This window comes from Notolepis coatsorum (genome assembly GCF_963971535.1).
Source record: "Notolepis coatsorum genome assembly, chromosome: 10".
NCBI lineage: Eukaryota > Metazoa > Chordata > Actinopteri > Aulopiformes > Paralepididae > Notolepis > Notolepis coatsorum.
This window is the reverse complement of record NC_140174.1, coordinates 130722403-130749463: the sequence shown is the minus strand read 5'-3', so window position 1 is coordinate 130749463 and position 27061 is coordinate 130722403. Positions and strand designations below refer to the sequence as shown.

At 46.2% G+C, this 27061-nt stretch overlaps 1 protein-coding gene across 2 annotated transcripts in view; it reads right to left on the bottom strand.

The window, feature by feature from the left end:
* coro1ca (coronin, actin binding protein, 1Ca) overlaps positions 1–27061 on the bottom strand; it is a 210963-nt gene that overhangs the window by 28268 nt on the left and 155634 nt on the right. For both annotated transcript variants that reach the window (XM_084323731.1, XM_084323730.1), the window contains exon 5: positions 16647–16828. In XM_084323731.1, coding sequence (XP_084179857.1) covers positions 16647–16828 — 182 coding nt within the window. The remainder of the gene's footprint in view (positions 1–16646; positions 16829–27061) is intronic.

Sequence of the window (27061 nt, the reverse complement as noted above, 5' to 3'; positions counted from 1 at the left end):
AATACTCCTTGGTGTTTCCGAACGAGTATTCAAATACTCCCTCAAAAACAATATTAAAAACAATAAGATTAAGAGACTTCCGGTTTAGCGTTAGAATGGAGTAAGTCGCATGTGACACAGCTGCTCACCCGTTATTTTTTTTTCCGTTTTAAAAACATATTTATAAACCATCAATGCGTTTAAAACTTGACGCATATATCAACTGAGATTATCAACTAACTATATTGACCAAAAGAATCGAGATGTCACCAAAGAAAGACACAACGAGACCAAAACCAGTCGCAGAGGACCCGCCTAAGGAAGCAGGATACGTGCGGCAAATAGCAGAGAATATAGACGTGACAGTGGCCGCTTCAAGTTCAACCCCTACAAATACCTCCGCGGACACCGAATATATCATCCGGGAAATGAGAAAAATGGAGAATACAATAACCCAAAAAGTAGATGCTATCAAAGAATCTATCGAAGGCAAAATAGAAGCGCTAAGAGCAGACGCCGAAGCACATATTAAGCGCACCGAGGCACTGGAAACAGGTATGGAAGTCCACCAACAAAATTTCATTCGGATTTACAAAAACGTAATGATATCAACGTTAACCTAACTGCTGAGATGAAGGGAAACTACAAAGAACTCAATACGGAGCTCAACGATATAACGATGGAGCTTAAGCGAATCAATGAAGAACAGAAAGCCAAAATATTCGAGATGGAATATCAAAAACGCAAGCTGAATATTCGTATAGTCGGTCTGGACGAGTCGGTGAGCTGCGCACACCCTGAAGAGTTTGCCACAGAATTACAGAAAATCTTGGGACCAGCGATCCTTCCTAAAGTACCCGAGGTGGAACAGTGCTACAGATTGGGGACCCGATCCAGTGACAATAACGTTAAACCCAGAGTGATATTGGTTATCCTGCGCCAAGTCAGAATAAAAGAAATTATTATTCGTGAAACTCGCAGGATGAAAGGCAATCTGAAATACAAGGATATATCAATACACTGCTTTGAAGATTATTGTCGTGAGGTAGTGGACCTGCGAGCCAAGTTCAAGACGGTGATGTCTCAACTCTATCTGGAGAAATACAGACCCCTATTAATATACCCTGCAATACTTCGCATCGTCGATAAACAAGGAGCAAGGGTTTTCCTCAACTCGCCTGAAGATGCAGCCAAATACATGTCAGCACAACACGCAGGATAGTGTATAAATGGCCTTTTAATCTCTGTTATGCATGGACACCATATAGTATAAACTTTAATGAACCGATGATTTGGGACAGAGAGACCTACGAGCTCAGAGTTATTGAATGTTTTCCCCGTTGGGCTTCTATTATTGCGGACATATTGGAAGCGATCCTTATTTTAAGAGTATGGAATTCTAACAACACTCCAGAACATACTGGAACATTCGAACACTGTAAAAACGACATATTGGAATAATCGAGAACATCTAAAGCATTCTTTGATATAGGGAACATTCTGGAATAACAGCAATACGTGGCCAGACATACTACCAGAAGCCCTTCGGGGGAATAACCAACAGCATCTAGCTGCAGAACCACAGAACCATCACAGCAGCGGCCGGCTGGAATAACTTTCTTCACAACGGATCATCGCCCACCCCTGCCCAGGGGAAATGCTGCATATACGTATTTAAAAACTGCTTTTTATTAATTGGAAATATTTCCACTACTTCTCCAATTTATACTTTAGATGTTTAAGCATAGCAAATCTCTTTTAAGATCTAAGTTAATGTTCTCTTCCTTTTACTTGTTTTTTTTTCTTCTGTTTTCTCTGATTTATTGAGGTTCTCTTTTCAGTTCAATACCTCCATATTATTCATGGGTTATTATAAATTACACAAGTTCATATAAAATGCAAGTGATTAGGGCATGATAATTGAAGCTTATTTTTGGTCTTTATTTTTAGTTTTATCTTATTTTAATTTTTATTTAACGGGAAAGTGGCCAAGCCACAGTCGACATTCTACTAATGGTAGAATTTAGAGTGTTAGATCCTATGGTATACATAGGAATGTTAAGGATAATTGGATCATTCTGGGATATCCGGTGGTGTAAGGGAGGGAGTCATACGCAAAGGTTGTGTTCATGGAACACAATCCTGTACGACTCTCGGTGGGAGGGGAGGGAAGGGGATTTTTATTTGTATATATGTATGTTTTTAAGCTCGGCTCTCAACGGGACCTCACTAGTTGGATGTATATCTATTATTGCCTCGCACTCCAGAAGCATTACCTACACTACAACATGTATAGATTATGGCTAGTTTGAATATAATGATCTGGAACACCGGGGGAATAAATAACCAACTCAAACGCAAAAGCGTGCTCACACTGATGAAAAAAGAACATGTGGACATTGCTCTGCTAAGCGAAACGCACATTCTAGAGGAAGACATAGATAAATTAGCGGACAACACATATCATAATATTAGTCACTCTTCTATTGGTACGAGAACTCGGGGTGTAGCCATAGTCGTTAAACGTAAGTTGAATATTGAATTAAAGGGAGTATGGTCTGATGTAGAAGGTCGGATAACTATAGCTAAGATTGTACACAAGAACAGGAAAATAGCGTTGGTAGCGGTATACGCCCCAAATTTGTACGAAGAGGATTTCTTCACTACACTAACCAATGCAATGTTAGACATTCCCGATTACTCATTTATAATAGGTGCGGATTTTAATGCCATTTGGAACCCAAGGATGGACAAATCTTACCTCGCCTTTTCCAGCGAACAAAAGAATTCATCTAAGGCATTAAAGGATTGGTCGAAGATTACAGGTGTAAATGATTTATGGCGATTACTTAATCCCACGACCCGAAAGTACTCTTGTCGATCTGCGAGACATAACACATTATCCAGAATAGATTATGTCTTTGCATCACAGAGACTATTTGATAATTATGAAGTGGAAATGATACCCAACGCACTATCAGATCACTGTTTTTTACTCCTTAAAGGAACATTTGGTATACTATCCTCCTGAGCCCCAAGATGGCGATTTAACTCGATGCTGCTTAATAACAAGGAATTCATTACACAACTCAAAGAAGCTCTTATAGTATTCCAACGGGAGAATGCAAACTCGGTGCAAGACCCCAGAATAATATGGATGTCGGTAAAGGGAATGATCAAAGATTTCACTGATAGCTTTTCCTCCAAAATGCGCAAGAATCAATGCACAAAACTGGCTGAGCTGGAAACGCTTTACTCAACGTTATTTAATTCTCTAAAATACAACAACTCAACTCGACTAGAGAATCAAGTTAACGTACTAAAAATAGAGATCAATGCCATATACAAACAATCGGAAATACAAATACGCAGCACAAGACAACAGCAGTACTCCCAAGGTTCTAAACCTAGTCACCTATTAGCCATGCGATTAAAAATGTATGCAAAATTTGCAGATATAACTACCATTAGAGCACAACAAGTACTTGAAACAGACCCTGTAAAAATAAACGATACATTCAAAGAATTCTACACCGACTTATATAAATCAGAAACGACCTTCGATCAAAACAAAATGGACACATATCTTAATCAAATTATTCTCCCTAAACTTTCAGAGGATGACGCTAAACAGTTGGAAACACCGATCACACTAGAGGAACTCAAGAAGGCCATATCCGAAATGCAAAGTGGTAAGGCTCCTGGAAGAGACGGTATCCCATCAGAAATGTACCTTTCTTGTTGGGACATAATTGGACCCTTATTACTAAATATGATCTTATACTCAGTCAAGGAGGGGAACTTCCATAAGAATGACAATATTGCACTCATAACAGTCCTCCTTAAAAAAGACAAAGACCCCAACGAGTGCGGTAGTTATAGACCTTTAAGCCTCCTCGGAACCGATATCAAACTGTACTCTAAGGTATTAGCCATCAGATTACAAAAGCATATGACGTCTTTAGTTCACCCGGACCAAACTGGCTTCATAAGAGGCCGCCTGATCACTGATAACATAAGACGAATACTGCACGTACTAGATGCCGACAAGGATGACACCATACCTAAGGCGATGCTGTCCCTGGATGCTATGAAAGCCTTTGACAGGCTGGAATGGTCGTATCTAAGGGCAGTATTAGAAAGGATGGGGTTAGGAAAAAGATTCATTGATATGATTAAAGTATTATACAAAGACCCATCGGCCATGATTACAACAGGTACAATCATCTCCAAAATCTTTCCGGTATCACGCTCAGCCAGACAGGGTTGCCCTCTTAGTCCCGGACTATTCGATCTATCATTAGAGCCTTTAGCACAATATATAAGACAATCCCAATCCATAGAACCAATCGTAATCAAGGGCACACAACATAAAATTAGTTTATATGCGGACAACGTAATATTGTTCATGCAAAACCCCAACACCACATTGCCTCATCTGCTCAAGTTGATTGAGAACTTTGGTGATTTATCGGGATTTAAGATAAATTGGCCGAAGTCGGCTTTCCTTCCACTTAACACCCCTGCAAAAAAAGATATAACCCTCCCAGGAGAGATACCTATGGTAAAACATTTTAGATGCTTGGGAGTGGAAATATTCCCCACCATAAGACAAACGGTGAAGCACAATTACACAAAAATCCAAAACAAAATCAAAGACGACCTTGATAGGTGGGCAGGGAGCGAAATTAACTTTGACTCACCGGCCAGTGGCGGGTAAATGGGAAGAATCTACCCGCCAAGCATATTTCTTACCTGCCAAATTTTTATTAAAAGAAATATATATATATTTTATATAAAACAATTTTTTTTTAAATAAAATATATATTATATAATCATACTTGTAGTTGTATTATCTGCGAGACATCGCCACCATGCAATAAGTCAAAATGCTCGCTATCTGCAAACAGCTCCACTGTCTGTGTATACTTGAGTAGCCTCCAGCTCCAGCAAGGATTCTCCGGCGATGCAGTTAGACCCTATACTAATACTCTACATTCAGCATGCAAGGATTCTCCGGCGCTGCAGCTGGACCCTATTGGTATAACGTTACGGTTCTTTGGTCTAATCACATTCATCAAGCCCTCAGCTAGAATACGCGTTGAATCAATGTTATAAGACATTGATATCAGGAGCTATCTGTAGCTACTGCTAGCCCGCTAGATAACGTTAAGACAATTTAGTTTACTGGGACATATAGAGCTAACGTGAGCTAGCTAACGAGGGAACGGAGATATTATGCACTCGAGTCGACTATTGCTGGAGCATGTTGATATCAGCAGCTATCAGTAGCTAGCCAGCTAGATACCGTTAGACAATGCCTCGTCATGTATTAAACTAAAAGTGAATAGTTGACTGGGTCATTGTTTAAACAGTAACGGTAGCTCATGGAGGTCCGATCTAGACTAGAGCAGACTGCTACCATTCTGAGAGCTTAACGTTAGCACTAGAGCTGCGGGCGAGCTGCTACCATTCTGAGAGCTTAACGTTAGCACTAGAGCTGCGGGCGAGCTGCTACCATTCTGAGAGCTTAACGTTAGCAGCACTAGATGCTGCGGGCAAGCTGCTACCATTCTGAGAGCTTAACGTTAGCACTAGATGCTGCGGGCGAGCTGCTACCATTCTGAGAGCTTAACGTTAGCACTAGATGCTGCGGGCGAGCTGCTACCATTCTGAGAGCTTAACGTTAGCACTAGATGCTGCGGGCTAACTGCTACCATTCTGAGAGCTTAACGTTAGCACTAGAGCTGCGGGCGAGGTGCTACCATTCTGAGAGCTTAACGTTAGCACTAGATGCTGCGGGCGAGCTGCTACCATTCTGAGAGCTTAACGTTAGCACTAGAGCTGCGGGCCGCTCTGTGTTGATACGAGCAGAAGCCAATAGTATCCCGCTGCAGGGCTGGCCCGGCTGGGCGGATATGACTCGTTGCCACGGTTTTTTTCAAAATAAGAATATCATACGAACCGAATGCTGCTAACTGCCGGAGCCATCGATATTATGACTCTAGCTGCGCTTGGGCCGGAAATGAGACCTGCACAGATTTTCAAAATAAGAGTATTGTTATGAACTACACGTCTACACGCCACACGGCGGGCAGACCTCTCAGTGGCAAGCGCCAAAGGTAAAAACTGAGCGCCCCTGGCGGGCGGCAGGCTTTAATTTCGCCCCCTGTAGGTGGGCAAAACTTAAAAACTCAGAACAAGCACGGATATCAATAGTTAAGATGGATGTACTACCTAGAATCAACTTCTTCAGTTCAATGCTACCGTTAACCCCTCCAGAGGGTTACTGGAAAAGATTACACTCCTCCACATACAAATTTATTTGGAATAACAAACCACCACGTATAAAAAGATCCACCGCACAGAGAAATAAAGCAGATGGTGGCATGGCATTTCCAGATTTTTTCCACTATTTTAAGGCGTACACATTAAGACCATTGACAACATGGTTTGATCCCCAAGCATTAGTATCCTGGAGAAAATTAGAAGAAAACATAGTAGCCCCACATAGACTGAAGGACATAGCATACACTAAACTACCAATCAAGCACTGTGAAAGGAAATTTGGACCCATAATTACTCATGCGATCCGGATATGGCGTGAAACACAAAAAAAAAATCCTAACCCACATAAATGGCACAATCATACTCCCTTATTCAATAACAATACACTCTTAATTGAAAAACGACCTATAAGATTCCCTATATGGGAAGAGCAAGGCATACACTCATTAGGGGATGTTTTTAACAAACAGGGTTTTTGTAGTTATGGAGAAATATGCAAAAAATGTCCACATGGCTTTTTTTTACATACAGTTACGGCCAGGGAGCGAAATTAACTTTTTGACTCACCGGCCAGTGGCGGGTAGATGGGAAGAATCTACCCGCCAAGCATATTTCTTACCCGCCAACTTTTTTTTGATAACATTTTTTTTTATTATTATTTTATATAGATTTTTTTTTAATAAAATATATATATTATATAATCATACTTGTGATTGTGTTATCTGTGAGACATCGCCACCTCGCTGTCTGCAAACAGCTCCACTGTCTGTGTGTATACTCGAGTGGCCTCCAGCTCCAGCAAGGATTCTCCGGGGGTGCAGCTGGACCCTAAACGCTACATTCAGCATGCAAAAGAATTCTCCGGCGCTGCACCTGGACCCTAGTCAGCAGCCCTCACTCATGCGATGTAAACCAGGGACTCGAATACGCATGTTGTTGTTGTAGGACATTGATGCCAAGAGCTATCTGTAGCTACTGCTGGATGGCGTTGGGACAACGCCTCAGTGAACTATTTAGTTTACTGCGACATTTCGTAGTGACTACCGTACTTTTCGGACTATAAGCCGCGGCTTTCCCCCCCATTTTTCGACCCTGCGGCTTATATAACGGTGCGGCTTATATGTGACTCGACGTGACCAAACCCGAAAATGTTAAAATCAAAATATTGCTTTTTTGACTGCATTGAAATGTTATTTATCTGTTCCCTTATTTGCTAAACTTAATACAACTTGTAAATGAGTTCATTCTTGTTATTTGTCTGACAGTATTGTGTCCCAATGCTAATTATGGTAATTAAACATTAAAACACCTGCGGCTTATAGTCCAGTGTGGCTTATATATGTACACATCATTCAATTTAGCTGCTGCGGCTTATAGTCAGGTGCGGCTTATAGTGCGAAAAGTACGGTAGTTACCTAGCCAATGGAGGTATTATGCACTGGACTATTGCTGGAGGATTTGTTGATGTCGGGAGCTATCCGTAGCTAGCCGGCTGGATAACGTTACACAATGCCTCGTGTATTAAACTAAGTGAATAGTTGACTGGGTCATTTTGTAACGGTAGCTAACGTTATCTCACGAAGGTCCCACACTGACTAGACTACCGTGCGAGGTTTGATGCTGGTAATAACAACACCAGCCCACAAGCCACGGCAATGGGGGGGGGGGGGGGGGTCTGCTGCTGATGGAGACTCAGTGTTCAGGGTAACAGAGCATGAGGTGAGGCGGACCTTTAAAAAAGTGAATATCAGGAAGGCAGCAGGTCCGGACGGCATCCCCGGCCGCGTCCTAAAAGTCTGTGCCGACCAACTAGCCCCGGTATTCACTGACATATTTAACCTGTCCTTAGAACAGGCTGTCATCCCCACCTGCCTGAAGAAGTCCACTATTATCCCTGTACCCAAAAAATCCAAGCCTGCTTGCCTCAACGACTACCGCCCTGTAGCTCTCACCTCCATAGCCATGAAGTGCTTTGAGAAGCTAGTAAAGGGCTACATCTGCTCCTCCCTCCCCATCAACATGGACCCCCTGCAATTTGCATACCGCCCCAACAGGTCCACGGAGGACGCCATAGCCCATGTGCTGCACACAGCAGCATCACACCTGGACAAGAGGCAGGGGAACTATGTGAGAATGCTATTCATCGACTACAGCTCGGCATTCAATACCATAGTCCCCTCCATACTCATAGCCAAGCTCAGGGACCTGGGCTTGAACTATGACCTCTGCCAGTGGGTCTTGGACTTCCTGACTGGCAGACCCCAGGTGGTGAGAGCAGGCAACTGCACCTCCTCATCCATCACCCTCAACATAGGGGCCCCCCAGGGCTGTGTTCTGAGTCCCCTCCTCTACTCCCTGTACACACACGACTGTGTGGCTCAGCGGAGTAGCAATACAATCATCAAATTTGCTGACGACACAGTGGTGGTGGGCCTGATCTCTGCCAACGACGAGAGGGCCTACCTGGAAGAGGTCAAGGTCCTGGCGGGATGGTGCCAGGAAAACAGCCTCTCCCTGAACGTCAGCAAAACAAAGGAGATGATTGTGGACTTCAGGAGGTCGGGGGTCAAGGACTACAGCCCCCTCAGCATCGACGGGGCACCGGTTGAGAGAGTCAACAGCTTCAAGTACCTCGGAGCCTACATATCCGAGGACTTGACATGGACCACACACATTGACAGTGTTGTGAAGAAGGCACGACAACGCCTCTACTTCCTCAGGCGCCTAAGGAAGTTCCAAGTCAGTCAGAAGATCCTTAAGAACTTCTACTCATGTACAATAGAGAGCATCTTGACTGGCAACATCACCTCCTGGTTTGGGAATAGCACTGCACAAGACCGAAGCAGACTACAAAGAGTGACACGTTCAGCCGAACGCACAATTGGAGGGGGGCTCCCCACCCTCCAGAACATTTACAACAAGCGTTGCAAGGGCAAGGCTAAGAGAATCATTAAAGACTCCAGTCACCCGAACAACTGCCTCTTTGAACTGCTGCGGTCAGGCAAGCGATACCGGAGTCTCAAGGCGAGCACAGAAAGACTCAGAAGAAGCTTCTATCCCCAGGCCATCAGACTGCTAAACGAACAATGAACACTACACAACAACAACCACCAAACGCACATAGCACACACATCCACACGCACACACTCACTTTAAACAGACACACTGTAGCACCCACTCCACACACCTTATAGCACACACCCACTTTAAACAAACACACTGTAGCACCCACTCCCCACACTTTATATTTATTGATGAAGGATTGCACTACAACTCGTACACCTTACTGTAAATTGTACCTAAATTGTACCTCATCCCATTTCTGCTTTGCACTATATAGTACTGTACATTAGTACACTGCATAGTATTGTATATTATATGGTAACTCAGAACATTGTACATATGTCTATACCGAACACTGTGACCTCATTTTCTTCTTCTAAATTACATGCTATACTATGTTATTTGATACTATCTTGTCTAGCACAGTCTCTGGAGCGTAACAGTAAGAAGTATTTTGTATGAAAGTATTCTGTACTTCTGTATGACAACTAGTGATGCACGATATATCGGCCGCCGATATAATATCGGCCGATATGGCCGTTTTTTTACACATCGGTATCGGACCGATATCAAGATGGGGCCGATATTAATTTTTGTTTTTGTTTTTTTTATCTTTTTTTTTTTCTTTTTACATGTTTTGGCCTTAAATAGTTTCAAAATATCAGTCATTTCTGAAAATAAGTTACAAAAGTAAAAAAATTATGCGTTTTGGAAAATAGCTCTTTATTTGATTATCATAAAAAAGTGTTTTCTATACAGAGATATCGACATCGGTAAATATCGGTATCGGCCAGAACAGCAATATTAATATCGGTTATCGGTATCGGCCACAATTTTCACATCGGTGCATCACTAATGACAACTATTAAAGAAACTTGAGAAACTTGAAACTTGAAACTTGAACGTCACGGTGAGGCAATAGCCTCTGTTTACATGCAGGCATACAGGGGTAGGAGCAGCAGTGCTAACTAACGTCACAGTGACTCGGAGGCAATAGCCTCTGTTTACATGCAGCATACAGAAACAGGTGGGGACTGGGAGGGGGTAGCAGCAGCAGTGCGCGGTGCGCGCTTCATGTGTGCTGAGACAGCGAGTGAGAACTCCGCTAAAGAATTGGATCATGATTTTCGGTTTTCACATGACTATTTGATTGCCGTCACACGGCGCTCAGACGTCTCAGTGGGAGGCGCCAAACGTAAAAACTGAGCGCAAATGGCGGGTGGCGCTCTCTAGTTTCGGTCCCTTACAGCTATGTTTGAAGTCTCACGGTGTTCCATTAGACATACCAATTGAACACCACAGATACCACAAATTCTTCTATGAAAGAGAGACATCGAGAGGTTTTGTTTCAGATTTTTATCATCAATTACTAACGTCCTCGTATGAAACCCTCCAACTAGACTCTGCCTGGAGGAGGGATATACCAGACCTGGAAAGTGACTTTGATTGGCAAGGAGCCTGGGCAAATGTCCGACTTACATCAAGGAACCCGGACCATCAACAAATCAATCTTAACTATATTCACAGGACATACTTGACTCCTATAAGATTGAGCAGAATGGGTCTTAAACAAGACTCCAAATGCTCCCAATGTACAAATGGGGATGAAGGGACATTTATGCACATGTATTGGGACTGCCCACCAGTTAAGACATTCTGGAAAGATGTGACCCAACAATTATCAAAACTCGTATCTTGGAATATACCTGTACACCCCTCGGTATTACTATTGAATGATGTTTTTGAGTTTGCAGTAAATCCACAGCTAAAGAGATTGGTTTTATCGGGTATCACAGTAGCTAAAAAGCTGATCGCATCACGCTCGTTTCAACCGGAAAAAATTTGCCGGAAAGTTTGGTTTCTTACATATCTCGATGTGATTTATCAAGAAATATCTACAGCAAGAATTCTGGGTCTCAATGAATCCAAAATGTCAATGTGGTTAGAAGTGGTGGAGAGAATAAAAGCTAGCTTATAATGGTAGTGTCTGGTTAGGTGCGAGGGATAATGGAGGTACTATCCAAGGTGGGGTCCGGGAGGGGGGGGTTCGAGCTGGAGCATATGTGTGTAGGTTTTTAGATAACAGGTATTAGGGGTATATCCTATATAAGACAATTAACTAAAATGTGATTTCATTGGATGTGCACTGACAACTAATGCTTGTATATCTTATCGTGTGTTGTCATGTTTGTTTATGTGTTTGTTTAAAAAATAATACAAAAATAAAATACAAGATTAAGATTAAGATTTCATTATTACCGTAATTTTCGGACTATAAGCTGCGGCTTTTTTCCCCATTTTTCAACCCTGCGGCTTATATAATGGTGTGGCTAATCTATGGATTTTTACAGCTAACTGGGCGCACTCCCTCAGCTCTGTGACCGTCAGATCAGACTCCTAAATCTGCTGCAGCAGTGCACGCCTTGCCCCTCCTCCTCCGCCTCACATAACCACGTCAACAAACCATTACGGCAAGAGGAGTGCATGAGCAGCTCTGGGGTCCTCTTTCAACATAACTGAAGCATTAAACAAAATGACCCAGTCAACGAACTATTCACTTTAGTTTATTAATACATGAGGCGTTGTCTAATGTTATCTAGCTACTGATAACTCCTGATATCATCAGTTTGGCATTGGATTTAGCAGGTGCCGGCTAGCGCTGGCTAACTGGCTATCGTTATGAGAGCTAACGTTGGTACCTATATGTACCTGGCGCTGGCTAACTGGCTATCGTTATGAGAGCTAACGTTGGTACCTATATGTACCCGGCGCTGGCTAACTGGCTATCGTTATGAGAGCTAACGTTGGTACCTATATGTACCCGGCGCTGGCTAACTGGCTATCGTTATGAGAGCTAACGTTGGTACCTATATGTACCTGGCGCTGGCTAACTGGCTATCGTTATGAGAGCTAACGTTGGTACCTATATGTACCTGCCGCTGGCTAACTGGCTATCGTTATGAGAGCTAACGTTGGTACCTACTGTACCCGGCGCTGGATAACTGGCTATCGTTATGAGAGCTAACGTTGGTACCTATATGTACCTGGCGCTGGCTAACTGGCTTTCGTTATGAGAGCTAACGTTGGTACTTACTGTACCCGGCGCTGGTTAACTGGCTATCGTTCCGGTTTAAACAAAAATGTTAATAAATGGGAGCTTCCTCAAACAGCCATCTCTTTCCCGACAATCCCCTCTGTGCACGAACCCTTACATATGGTAATTAAACATTAAAACACCTGCGGCTTATAGTCCAGTGCGGCTTATATATGTACACATCATTCAATTTAGCTGCTGCGGCTTATATTCAGGTGTGGCTTATAGTGCGAAAATTACGGTAACCAATCAATCACAAATCATAAGTGTTGGCTACCATTCTGTTCTATCCAGTAGCAACCCGAGACCATCACGTCAAATTGCATTGGCAAGATGCATTCTGATCACCCTTGCACTACCAGTATGCTTCTGTGTGTATAGACAATTGTGTGTACATCCACACAGAGACGGAACCGATCTTTTTCGTTTTCATTTAAAAAAAAGTTTCTGTGTTTTAGACTTCGCTCTTTTATTTTGAAACCCCCCGACCAGAATTATTATTGTTCTTATCGCTAGCTAGCAGAACAGTCGTCCGGTTCGCGTGTAGCTTATTCCCAGCGGAAGAGTGCGTCGCGTGCTTCCGCGTTTTCCCTGATTGGCTGCGACGCCCATGTGACCGCGGCAGCGCGAGAGCGGCAGTGCGGAAATAGGCTGTCTATTGCCATTCTCTAAGACAAACTCTAACCTTAACCAGCTCCTTAACAGCGCCTAAACTTAACCCTTCTAACCTTAACCAACTCCGAAACAATGCCTAACCTTAACCTTAACCATAACCAACTCCGAAAGAATATTGCCATTCTCTAAGACAAACTCTAACCTTAACCAGCTCCTTAACAGCGCCTAAACTTAACCCTTCTAACCTTAACCAACTCCGAAACAATGCCTAACCTTAACCATAACCAACTCCGAAACAATGCTTAAAGTTAACATGCCTAAACTTAACCGGCGAAAGAATGCACGTTAAAAAAAAATAGAAAATAAAAAATTGAAGGGAATCGAACTTGTCACCAACGGGACAGCAGGATCCACAGCACGGCGGCATACCAGTTGAGCTAAGCGTCGAATGAAAAACATCAGGGATTACGGCTACATAATGCCGCAAGCTCTGCCGCTCCGCTCTGCGGCTGCCGCGGGGCGTGTCGCAGCCAATCAGGGAAAACGCGGAAGCACTCGGCAGCACTCTTCCGCTGGGAATAAAGAATAGGCGTCCGGTTCGCGTGATTTTTTTCCGTAGCCTATGTGTGCGAAGACGCTCTCTGATTGGCTAGCCACGTACAGCGAAGACCCTCTCTGATTGGTTTAGCTCCGAAGGGTCTCTTCCGCCTTGTACATATATATTCTCTGCTTCAAAGTGGTTATGCTTTGGCCCTCTTTCGAAGTGAGTTATGCTTAGAATTAGGGTTAGGGTTAAGGTTAGGGTTAAGGTTAGGGTTAGGGTTAGGCAGAAGAGACCCTTCGGCGCTAAACCAATCAGAGAGGGTCTTCACTGTAGGCGGCTAGGCAATCAGAGAGCGTCTTCGCACATAGGCTACGTTTAAAAATCACGCGTCCGGTTCTGTGCTTTTGAGCCAACGCTAGTTAAGCTAGCTAATATTAGTCTTTCTTTGACTTGTTGAAAATGTCTAGCATACAAATGTTGAGATTGTTGGTGAACAAGCAACTAACTGCAGCTATGTTGCAGTGTGCACACACACTGTCGAGTCTCGACTTTAGACACAAAGCGGACATTTACGTATATAACGTAGAACATTTGCGCATATTGCTCCAGTCAAAAATAGTTAATAAAAGTTGAGACGTATGTAGTACCTACTTACTGGTCACAGGAGTCGTCGATAAAGCTTGGATGGTAATCAATTTTGTGAATACATTTGTTGAAACAACAACCTGTGTAGCGTTAAGTAACTTGTGTTCCACTGGGAAAGACCGTTCATCACTGCATACAATTTGAAGTAAGCGGTGCACTCCTCATGCTACGAACGGACACACAGACACGTCACGTATAGAAGCGACTGCTGACACAGAAGCCATTTCTTTTATGAAAATTCAGAAAGTTGGCTCCCAATTTTTGTACACGCCAGGGTGGCGAGTAACCTCCGTAATTTACCAGCCAAAGAGTAAATCTACACGCCATTGGCGCTTGGCGGGTGCTTATTTTGTTCCCCGTCTATACATATCCCTTACCTACTCTTACTAGTTACGCTGCTGGACAGTATGACTTACTACCATAGTGTCTTTATACCTGTATCCCTGTACATATTAATACTACAACTCTGTACATACATCTGATTAGCACTATTACTCAGTAGTACCAATTTATATATTTTATACCCAGTTTAGTATACTAAGCACTTTACTGTTACATTTTCACTGTGGTTGGAACTTGAAGCCAAACTTTTTTGTTGTACTGTACTTGTACTGTATAATGACAATACATTTGAATCTAATGTAATGTAATCTATGGTCAAAGCTCATCCTTCTGAATCCCACTTAAAAGATCAGTGTTTATCTGAGAGAGACACGTCTCAAATAATGTTATTTCTGGAGGTCATCTATTGGGTCAGTCACACCTTGATTAACACATTGACCGCCACAGCAGGGGGCGCTGATACTCCATTCATTGCCAGGTGGATTCAATGGATATAGTTTTAGACTGACATTTGCGAGTGCTTAAAATATATCTTATATTGGGGGGGCAGGTGGCGCACAGAGATTACGTTCGTCACCAACACCGGGAGACACTAGGATTCGCCTGTTTGAATCCAGCTCCCGGCGTTGCTATCAGCTTGGCTGGCCTCTCACACTGATACAATTGGCTGTATCAGGGGGTGGGAAAGCTGAAGGGTGGGTCCTGGGCGTTGTGGACAGCGACCCCTACAGTTCGGTCGGGGCGCCTGCTCAGCGAGGGTTGGAACTGAGGAGAGATAGTGTGGCCTCCCACACGCTACACTCTCCCCGGTGAGAACCTGCGCGGCCAGGTTGGCCTGCCCCAGGCTGCACATGCGTCGGAGGAAAGCATGTGACAGTCTCCGGTCTCCCGGACCAACAGTAGGGGAAAGTACGCAACAACCAGGAAGGGTGGGATGGGAGAAAAATCGGGAAAAAGGAGGGGAAGAAAGATATAAAAAAAAAGAGATATATATATATATATATATATATATATATATATATATATATATATATATATATATATATATATATATATATATATATCTTATATTATATCTATGGGTCTAATAATGCCGTCGGGTCTCAGTGAGCTGCTTCTAGTCAACATTGCAGAGACAGATTGTTTTTTCATCGGTACATTTCCGTTTTATACCGTTTTGAATAGAGTATGGTTTGGGTGTTTTTCAGTAATTCCAGGAAAAGGTGAGAAAAATGCATTTGACTGTAATCCAGTCATCACGTTGTAATTTTTCGGCTGATTATCGAATCATCCTGAAATCAATGCTAGATTATCACTATTATGTCTCCTCGTCCATACATGAAATGACCGTCGTAGCGGGGCGCTACCCCCCCCACCCCCACCGCAGCCAACGGTAAACAGTCATACACGGTCCACACAGATAGCTGTGATCGGGGTAGAAATAAATGTCAGATCAACGATCAAATTCATATATGATGTTCTTACCTTGTATCTGATGTAATGCAAAAGAGATAATCAAAATATCTTATCGCAATTCCAAATAATGCTCGTGGAGGTCCGCACCACACTACCGACCGTTTCACAATGACGGGCGGGCGGGCAGAGTTACTTATGCCATCGTTGTATAGAAGTGGCTCGCCTGAATATTTAAACCACGCCCGCCCGGCTCAGATCGCCTCCTAAAAGACACAAGCCCATTTTCAATGAGATGCAATAGCTCCGCCTGGCAGTAGAGGGCGGTGTTGACCGTCTGCCAGCTCAGACAGGGTCTGAAGACTATACCAGAGGCTGCAGCTATGAATTATGAATAGATATAGCGAATAAACGATATAACGATCTCAAAAACGAGTAAACTCATTATTGGCGTTATTCGATTGGCGGCCAATAACGAGTAAAAACGTTTTTGGCAGGGAATGTGTTAATCACATTGGAAACCTGTTATTTTACAGCCTGTAAATCACGTGTTAATAATGGGTAGTTGGGGATATAATCAGATATAAATATTATAGTAAATATTATAATATAGCACTGTGGAAGCTCCACCCTGAACCAGAGCGCTGTGGAAGCTCCGCTCACCGCTATGATCTCCTCCTTGCGCGGGTCGATGACGCGGACGCCCTTGTCCTTGCAGGCCGTGCAGAAGAGGCTGCCGCTGCGGTTCCAGGAGGCGCTGTAGATGACGTCCGGGTGCATGTCCTCCAGGCTGATCATGGCCTCGCCGGTGCCCACGTTCCAGATGTACACCTGGTTGTCGCAGCCTGGCGGAGACAGAGGCAATTTCAAACCAGTAACACATACAGCCTGGCGGAGACAGAGGCAAGTTAAAACCAGTAACACATACAGCCTGGTGGAGACAGACCAGTTAAAACCAGTAACACATACAGCCTGGTGGACACAGAGACCAGTTCAAACCAGTAACACATACAGCCTGGTGGAGACAGACCAGTTCAAACCAGTAACACATACAGCCTGGTGGAGACAGAGACCAGTTCAAACCAGTAACACATACAGCCTGGTGGACACTGAGACCAGTTAAAACCAGTAACACATACAGCCTGGTGGAGACAGAGACCAGTTATATATTCGTACTGGCGAAACGCGTCTCGCTCTTTCACCATATAGAGATATATCTCATCTCCAGTACCTACTGTACTTCATTAACGAAACAAATGCACCCATGCACCTGACCAGGCCCCGCCCCAGTGTCCTCCTATAAGACACCAGGCATGGTCACACTCGCCCTTCCTCTTTTTTCGTTTTCCATCATGGACGTGCATTGCATCCCATGAACTAGCTGTTATGAAATGCAGGGAGAAATTGAACAATGTTGGGGTTTCGCCGGAGATTTTCCAGACCCTGGAATCTTCTCGGCATGTTCCAACGGCGCGTCAGGCCTGTCCTGGGGTTTACTCGTCTTCTGACAGCGGATCGAGGGACGTTGCGCAATGTTTAGCTGTCGGGCTAACTCACGCTCAGGTAGGCCCTGTGCCATCAGGCATTAATGTTGGCGTTAATAATACTGCTTGTTGTCCTGTGAGACAACCGAGTGTGTATTGGCGCATGGGGCAGGATATCTGGGTAAACGTGACTCTGAGTTGGACGTTTTCCCGGCTATCCTGGAGCGCGCTGCTAATGCTAATGCTGTAATGCTGGGTCACTGTTCCGTTGTTCCCCGCTGTGGGATGTCACCGCTTCTCCCTCCTCTTAACCGGTTCATTGATGAAGGTCAGTCGGTAGCTAATGTGGGGGGTTTTGCTGAGACTTATTTACCCTTTTTACGGGTAGATGGGCTGACAACAGGGCGCAAGGCAGGTGTGCCCTGGCTTGAGAGCCAGGTAGCATCGATCCTTTGCCCTGGCAGGGTTGAACGGTGTCCCACCCGGAAGCCGACGCTTGAGAGCAAGTCGGCCCGGCAGGTGGCAGTATGGACTGATGATGTTTATACCGCCACAGGATGGAATTTAGCTGCCAGTGTCAGCAGTGTTTTTCTGTCCACATTGGTGTCGGGTAGTGGGGCTGCAGGGCCAGCTGACGCTGAAAACATGTGCGTGTCGTGCGTGTTTTTGGGGTTATAGAAATCTTGAATCAGTCGCAAGCTATAACCGCAGGGAGGATCAGGATGCTATCAACTCTTATTAATAGGCATCTCTGGTTGGAGCAGTCTTCCCTTGGGGAGGAGGAAAGGTTTCTTCTCCTTAAGGCTCCTCTTTCAGCGGAAGGACTTTTTTGTCGTTCTGCGGAAACGCGGGCAGTATTTGACCTGGGCCCCACACCGCCTCACACCATGCAGCCAGAGGTGAGAGCACGGCCTCGTAGTGACCGAGGGATCGGCTACATTGGATGAGCATGCCATAAAAAAACTTCGCCGTCCTGCTGTGTGCAGCCCGCTCTCCGATCACTCCCTCCCCCAACACCAGCGGAATAGGGGCTCTGATTTGTTTCCTTTGGCTGCGGGTCTTCAATGAAGCGCAAGCGGCCCCACGTTTCGCTTCTCATGGGGACAGGGGCTGACACCCAGTTGATGGCTGAGACTGGGTCTGTCCGTAAGAATGTTGTGCTGTCACGTGGCTCCCTCGCCACACGTTCTGCGTCTGGTGAGCCTGGTGTTACGTCTGTCACCTTCAAAGGTTGTCAGCAGGGGGACTCGAGGCCTCTTCAGGCTCAGCGCGGGTTTCCCCGACCTCGCCTTCGTCAGGCCGGGTATCACGTTGGTGCCTCCCACTCTGGAGAGCCCGGCAGTGGTCTGGCAGGCGCGCGTGATTTGGGTGGTAGTAATATCACTGCAGGGCTACGTGTGTAGGAACCCATGGGGGCCTCACACCTTGCATGTCCAGCTGCAGAATAGCATGCTGGAGGGGTGTTCAGTGTGGGAGCTCTTGTCACCTGGTATGATGTCAGCTTCTCCCCTTATCAAACCGGCCCTTTCTGTCGGGGTCCCCCCTTGGGTGCGATTGCCTCGTGGGTTGTATCAGGGACCGATGTCCCGACTCCACGAAACGCCCTGCCCGCACGGTTAGCGGGTCCAGGGTTGGCTACGCACAGCGGGTGGGACCGGGCCGCCTATTTACAGTTCCTAGCGGGCCAGCGTCAAATGGCGGCGGGTGCACTTTGGGAGTATTATCACATATGGCTACAGCAGTGCCATATGTCGAAGTGGATGGAGAGAACGTTGAGGCGGGGGCTTGTCTTGCAATTCGCACAACCCCCCGTCAAACACCTGCTAAACGCTGTCAGGGTGGGAGACTGGTTCACCTCCATAGACCTGAAGGATGCGTATTTTCACATCCCGATTATCCCTCCTCACAGGAAATTCCTACGCTTCCTGTTTCAGGGCATGGCGTACGAATACCAGAGGTTGCCGTTCGGCTACTCTATGGCCCCCCGCACATTCACCAAGTGCGTAGAGACCGCGCTGGAGCCTCTACGTCGTCAGGGGATACGAATATTTTTCTATCTCGACGACATTCTGCTCCTCAGCCGGTGGGAGGAGGTCGCCAGGTCTCATACCAGGCTGGTGGTGGAATTCCTCACCAAGCTGGGTTTTGCTGTGAACTGGAAGAAGAGTACACCTCTTCCCAGTCAACAGGTGGAGTACTTGGGCTTGGTTCTAAGCTCAAGGCCCATGAGGGCAACCCTCTCGGAGCGGTGGCGAGTGACTATCCTCGACGCGCTCGGGGGTCTCCGTCCTGGCGGGACGGTTACGGCGCTGTATGTGATGCGCCTGCTCGGTATGATGGCATCTGCTCACTCGGTGGTCCCTCTTGGCCTCCTCTTCATGAGGATACAGAGGTGGTTTTCCAGTCTGAGAATAGACCCGGTGAGAGGCAAATGGAAACGTTTGAAGGTTCCCTTGTCGATACGGGGGGATCTCGCCTACTGGAGGAGGCCTGGTACCCTCACCAGCGGGGTCCCCATGGGCGGCAGGCGGTCACACGTCACGGTCTTCACCGACGCCTCCCTCACGGGATGAGGGGGGACGTGTCGGACCAACGCAATGGGGGGCAGCTGGACGGTCCATGCTGCCCGGTCTGCTATGCACATCAATGTGTTGGAATTGAAGGCGGTCCTCCTGGTCCTCAAGCGGCTCGGCCACTTGGTGGTGAGCGAGCACGTGTTGGTCAGGACGGACAGCACGACGGCAGCGGCGTATATCAACAGACAGGGTGGAGTACGCTCCATCCGTCTGCACCGGGCGGCGTTCGAGCTCTGGCTGTGGGCGTCTTGCAATCTGCGCAGCCTGAGGGCGCTCCACATCCCTGGCAGGGAGAATGTGGGCGCAGATGTGATGTCGCAGGGCGGTCTTCGTCACGACGAGTGGGGACTACATCCAGACAGTCAGGCAGGTCTGGGAACGCTTCGGGGAAGCCTCGGTGGATCTGTTTGCGAGCAGACAGTCTCACCAGTGCCCCTTGTGGTTCTCGGTCAGTCGGGGGGACAATCCTCCCTTGGGGGTGGATGCCTTCTCGATGTATCCATGGCCGCCCGGGATTCTGTACGCTTTTCCCCCCATACGTCTGATAGGTCAGTTGTTGGAGCGGGTACGTCGGGAGCGCAGGACCTGATCGCGCCGGACCGGGGCGTAGCTTGGTGATTCCCGGTCTTGATCCAGCTCTTGGTAGCCCCGCCGTGGCCTGTTCCTTGGTCATCGCGGACCCTCTCTCAGGCGCACAGGTCTCTGTGGCAGTTCCCTGTGCTGGGCCAGCCACTGATGGTTTGGCTGTTGAGAGGGTGAGTCTGGAGGGGATGGACCCTTCTGTGGTCGACACCATCCGGAACGCGCATGCTCCCTCCACTATCGCGGTTTACGCAGGTAGGTGGCGTATTTTCCAAGAGTGGTGTAGAGTGGGGGGCTTGGACCCCCTGGACGCTGTCCTTTCCTTCCTTCAGTCTATTTTGGATAGACTGTCGGCTTCGACGGTGAGGGTATATGCCGCAGCTATATCCTCATGTCATGTGGGGTTTGAGGGCGTTACGTTGTTCAGCCTAGGGCTGGGCGATATGGAAAAAAATCATATCGTGGTAACGATATGATAATTTTATTTCTCGATATCGATAATTATCGAATTGTTATAAGTATTAAAAAAAAAAAAAAAAAAAAAAAAAAAATTTAACAACAGATGTATGTTTATTTTGCAGCAATTCTTTGTCATTGCCGCCATCTTTAGTGTTACATCCCCTCACACTCCAGTTCTCAGGCTGCAGCTGGTTTAAAAGCGAAAGTAAACCGGCTTCTCTGCTGGCTGTGGCTCCAGAGGAGTTGAACAGTTCTGGCTCTGCTAGTTTATTTTCGATCTTTTGGCGCTTTTTTGGTGGACAAACCACCGCACATGTGCACTGTGACTCGTGACTGGAGTCTAGTTCTGCTAGCACACATAGCCTACTGTGTACAGACGGTTTCAAAATGTATTTTAAATTAGAAAGCAAACAAAATAAATGGACAAGAGAAAAAGAAATCTGAATTTGGTCAGTATTGTCATTTGGACAAGCAAAGCCATTACTTTAAGTTGCAGGCAAGAAAGACAAGTCTGTCCACTGTCTCTGGTTTTAAAACTGCCCTGTTGCAGGTAAAAAAAAAAAAAAGTAAAAAAAAAAAAAAAAAAAAAATCGTTTTTTTTTTTCATTTCGATATTCGATATCGATTATTAAAATATATCGCGATATTTATCGTTATCGTTATATCGCCCAGCCCTAGTTCAGCCACCCTCTTGTGAAGCGTTTCCTGCTTGGCGCTCTGCGCCTTAAGCCGGTGAAACGTTGTCTCCGAGTTGGGACCTCCAACTGGTCCTAGGCCGGTTGTCTGAGGCCCCGTTTGAGCCTCTTGAGCAGGTGTCTTTGGAACAGCTGTCTTTCAAGACTGCATTCCTGCTGGCCATCACCTCCGCTAAGCGCGTGGGTGAGCTTTGTGCTCTCTCGGTGCGGCCTGAGTGCTTGTCTATTCGTGTCAATAGCGGTGCGACTCTGAGGCCTAATCCAGTCTTCGTGCCAAAGAATATCCGGAGCTCTTTTCGCTCCAGGTATATTGTGGTTCAGGCATTTCATCCGCCTCCTCACACTGGTGAGTTAGAGGCGAGCCTTCACCTGTCGTGTCCAGTCCGGGCTTTGGGGGTTTACCTCAGCCGGACTCAGGACCTCAGGGCTACCGATCAGCTCTTTGTTTGTTACGGTGGCTCTCGCGCTGGTAAGGCTCTGTCAAAACAGCGCCTGTCACATTGGTTGTGCGAGGGCATTGCCCTTTGCTACACGTTGGCTGGGCTGGCCCCCGCTGGGGGTGTCAGGGCGCACTCCACTCGTGGGGTGGCGGCCTCTGCCGCCTTGTTAGGGGGGCCTCGGTGGAGGACATCTGTGCTGCGGCCTCCTGTTCCTCCCCGGGTCCCTTCGTTAGGTTTTACCTCATAGACATGACTGGGGTTTCTGTCTCCCAGGCGGTTCTGGGGTCTGGGACCTCCCCTGCGTCCCGCCCTTCGGTGGGTTAGCAGGGGTGTGTGCCACGAGGTGATGTGTCACACGTGGTCCCGCCTGTGCTGTGCGTTTTTAGGGGTCTCTAGTTCCCTCTTTTTCGCACTTGGGTGGAGTTGACTGCCGCCCCCTCTTCACTAGGAAGGGGGGGTGACGGGACTCCCCTCCCCCCTGGTGGTAGGGCTTGCGGGTCCTCAGGGGGTACATTTGTCGGGCCACGCGTCTGCTCTGTCCCATATCTCAATATGGCGAAAGAGCGAGACGCGATTCGCCAGTACGAATATATAACGATAGGTTATGTATATAACCTAGTTATATGAGTACTGGCTGAGCGTCTCGCTCTTAGCGCGCCCTGAGGTCCCTTGGTGGGGTTTTTCTTGATGGAAAACTTTTTCCCGAGGAAGGGCGAGTATGACCATGCCTGGTGTCTTATAGGAGGACACTGGGGCGGGGCCTGGTCAGGTGCATGGGTGCATTTGTTTCGTTAATGAAGTACAGTAGGTACTGGAGATGAGGTATATCTCAATATGGCGAAAGAGCGAGACGCTCAGCCAGTACTCATATAACTAGGTTATATACATAACCTATCGTTAAAACCAGTAACACATACAGCCTGGTGGACACAGAGACCAGTTAAAACCAGTAACACATACAGCCTGGTGGACACAGAGACCAGTTCAAACCAGTAACACATACAGCCTGGTGGACACAGAGACCAGTTCAAACCAGTAACACATACAGCCTGGTGGACACAGAGACCAGTTCAAACCAGTAACACATACAGCCTGGTGTACACAGAGACCAGTTAAAACCAGTAACACATACAGCCTGGTGGAGACAGACCAGTTAAAACCAGTAACACATACAGCCTGGTGGAGACAGAGACAAGTTAAAACCAGTAACACATACAGCCTGGTGGAGACAGACCAGTTAAAACCAGTAACACATACAGCCTGGTGGACACAGAGACAAGTTAAAACCAGTAACACATACAGCCTGGTGGAGACAGACCAGTTAAAACCAGTAACACATACAGCCTGGTGGAGACAGACCAGTTAAAACCAGTAACACATACAGCCTGGTGGACACAGAGACCAGTTCAAACCAGTAACACATACAGCCTGGTGTACACAGAGACCAGTTAAAACCAGTAACACATACAGCCTGGTGGAGACATACCAGTTAAAACCAGTAACACATACAGCCTGGTGGACACAGAGACCAGTTCAAACCAGTAACACATACAGCCTGGTGGAGACAGAGACAAGTTGAAACCAGTAAAACACTGGGCGGCTAAGTGGCACAGTGGGCAAGGCGCTCGCCACTAACGCAGGAGATGCTGGGTTCGAGCCCAGCTCTCGGTGTTGGTTCCGGCTTGGCTGGTTGTTCATACTAATACAATTGGCAGTATTAGGGGGTGGGAAAGCCGGTGGGTGGGGATCGGACGTTGTGGACAGCGACTCCTACAGGTCGGTTGGTGCGCCTGTACAGCAGAATCAGGAAGTATCGGGGGCAGCGTGAGCCTCCCACGCGTTACTCCTCGCCACTGAGAGATCGCGCTGTGCAGGTGAAAAGATGCGACGGCTGCCTCCTCGTGTACCGGAGGGGACACGTGATGCAAGGCTTCGTCCACATTGCAGCCGACCAGTGGGAGGCATGGTCTAACAACGTTCGAGACAGGGGAGGGTAGAATTGGATAATACGAAATTGGGATGGGAGAAAAAATAGAAAATGGGGAGAAAAAAGTAGATAAAAAAAAAGAAGAAAAAGAAAAAAAGAAAGAAACCAGTAAAACATACCAGGGGCCATCAGAATGAATTTCATTGTTAAAATGTGAATGGGGGGAAAAACTATAATAATTTGAATACTAGGGGGGGGCGGAGCTGAGCGATCATGGAGTAGACGTGTTTCACATGAGCTCCCTTCTACCGTGCTGAATATACGTTTCTCCCCATTAGTCTTTATTTTATTTTTATTTGTTTTTTATCTGTTTGCTAGGTCGTCGTGTTTAGTATACTGTCGTCGATTTTTTTTTTACTTTCTGCGATGACGGGGGTGGAAACCAGAGCCATGAGCGCCCCATCCAGCAAACCACCACCACCGGGCCTGGCCGCATCGTCGTCCGGTGTCGGGGAAATAAGCGAAGCTGTGCTCTTGGTCATGACCAAGCTACACGCAGACTCTGAGGCACGCGTCGCTGAAGCACAGAAGAAAGTGTTGGCGGATTTTTGTGTCAACCTCCGTCGTGAGATATCGGAAGAGATACGGCTGGCGGTGGTCCCGCTGACAGATAGGATGGAGTCGATTCACGCTGCCTCATCGGCTAATGCTAACGAACTAGCCATGCTAACGACGGAGGTATCATTACAGTGCGAGAGGATGGCGGGTCTCGAATCCGCCCTGCTGGCTAGGCAGGCTGAAGTCAACAAACTACAGTCGGCAATGGAGGAGATGCAGTCCCGGGATAGACGCCACAACGTCAGGATTGTTGGAGTACAGGAGACCAGCGGTGAAGGCCGTCTCTCTGAGACCATGCCCGAACTGCTGCAGAAAATACTAGGGACGGACGTCCTCCCTTCGCCTCCTGTCTGTGAGTCGGCCTACAGAGCGGGCAGGTTTTCTCCCGGCGTGAACAAAGAGCCGAGGCCCATCATAGTCAAGCTGAACAGGCTTCAGCAGAGAGAACTCATCATGCGGTCGGCTCGTACCAGAAGGGGTAATCTGAGGCTTGGCGATCACAAAGTGGCCATTTTCGAAGACTTTACGCCGGAGGTTCAAGCACAGAGAGGCGAATACAAGGTGGTCCTGACTAAGCTATGGAAACTAGGCCTGAGGCCCACGTTATTCGCTCCCGCGAAATTATCTGTATTGGAGAAGGTCGATGGTCAGTGTTCATTTTGGTCGTTGGCTAAAGCGAAGGAATATCTCGCGGGGATACCCGAGACTGTTGCTTGATATCTATGTCGGGTGAGTGACTTGGCGGTGTGGGCCTATATTCATTGATTAGGCCGACTATTCACAAATACTTGCTGTCATGCCCAGACATGCTAACTGCCCACTGCCCATCCAACTAGCGGGGCTTCCCAATGACTTCTGTTACTTGCTAAAGCTGACCTCATGGTCGTACTTGTGTATCGCCTCTTTGGAAGCTAACGAGCTAGCTGAACAATGTACATAATAGGCTAACGTGCTATCCGGATTCATCACTAGCTTACGCGCTAGCCTCGGGCTAGCTAAGCGGGCTTCGTCTATCGTCTGCGCTGAGACATTCGATTATTATTTTGGTTGCTGTTGCTGTTCAAAGTGACATTGGTTTGCACAATTCAAGAGTGATCGGGTCCTTAACTAACTTCTGGTATGCTTTTATTTTTATATCCAGGTTGTTTTGAGCTTTGGGATCCAATAGTAGAAGCCAAGGTCGGTTGAATATGCATATACAATATATGATAACAGGTTGGGTCGGGTATGGCTTGCACTTTATGGCTATATGGTTATATGGCTTGCACTTTAGCCATAACCCTCTTTTCCTTTTTTTTTCTTATTGTCGCTGTTTTTATGTCATCTGTATGCGCGATTTAAATGTGATCCGATTCTACCTTGGACTAACTGCTGATATGCCTTAATTTTGTTTTGAATTTTCCGTGATCCATTTGTGCTATAACGTTGCGACATTAATATGCAGACTCCAAGGTAGATGGTTACAGGGTTGATGTTGAGTAATTATATAATAATGGCTAATTTTTCCATTATAGCTGTCATGTTAGGGCCAAGGCTCACGTTGGCTCTCGACCGAATATACATAAAATATGTGATAACAGGCTGGCTTAGGTTTAGCTTTGCTTGCACTTTAGCCATAACCCTCTTTTTCCTTTTCCTATTATTGTCGCTGTTTTAATGGCATTTGAATGAGCAATTTAACTGTGATTCGATCCTACCTTAGACTAACTGCTGATATGCTTTGATTTTGTTTTGAATTTTCCCTTATCCATTTATACTATAACGTTGCAACATTAATATGCAGACTACGAGGTAGATGGTCACAGGGTTGATGTTGAGTAATTATATAATAATGGCACATTTTTCCATTATAGCTGTCATGTTAGGGCCAAGGTTCACGTTGGCTCTCGAACGAATATACATAAATATGTGATAACAGGCTGGGTCAGGTTTAACTTTGCTTGCACTTTAGCCATAACCCTCTTTTTCCTTTTCCTATTATTGTCGATTCTTACATAGGTTATGTCATTTCAGCCGTTGTGCCTGATCAGAGGGACTGCTTCAGGGGTGCACTTTAACCATAACCCCTTTTTTCCCTTTCTTATTATTATTATTGTCATTGTTTAATTGACATTGTTCACACAATTTTGCACAATTAACCTGTGACCCGATCCTGCCTTAGACTATCGGCTGGGATGCTTTAATTTAATTTTGTTTTAAATTTTCCTGTACCCATTTGGGCGATAACATTGCGACGTTGAAGCGCAGATTCGGAAATAGATGGTTGCAGGTTGATGTGGAGTTATTATTTAATAATG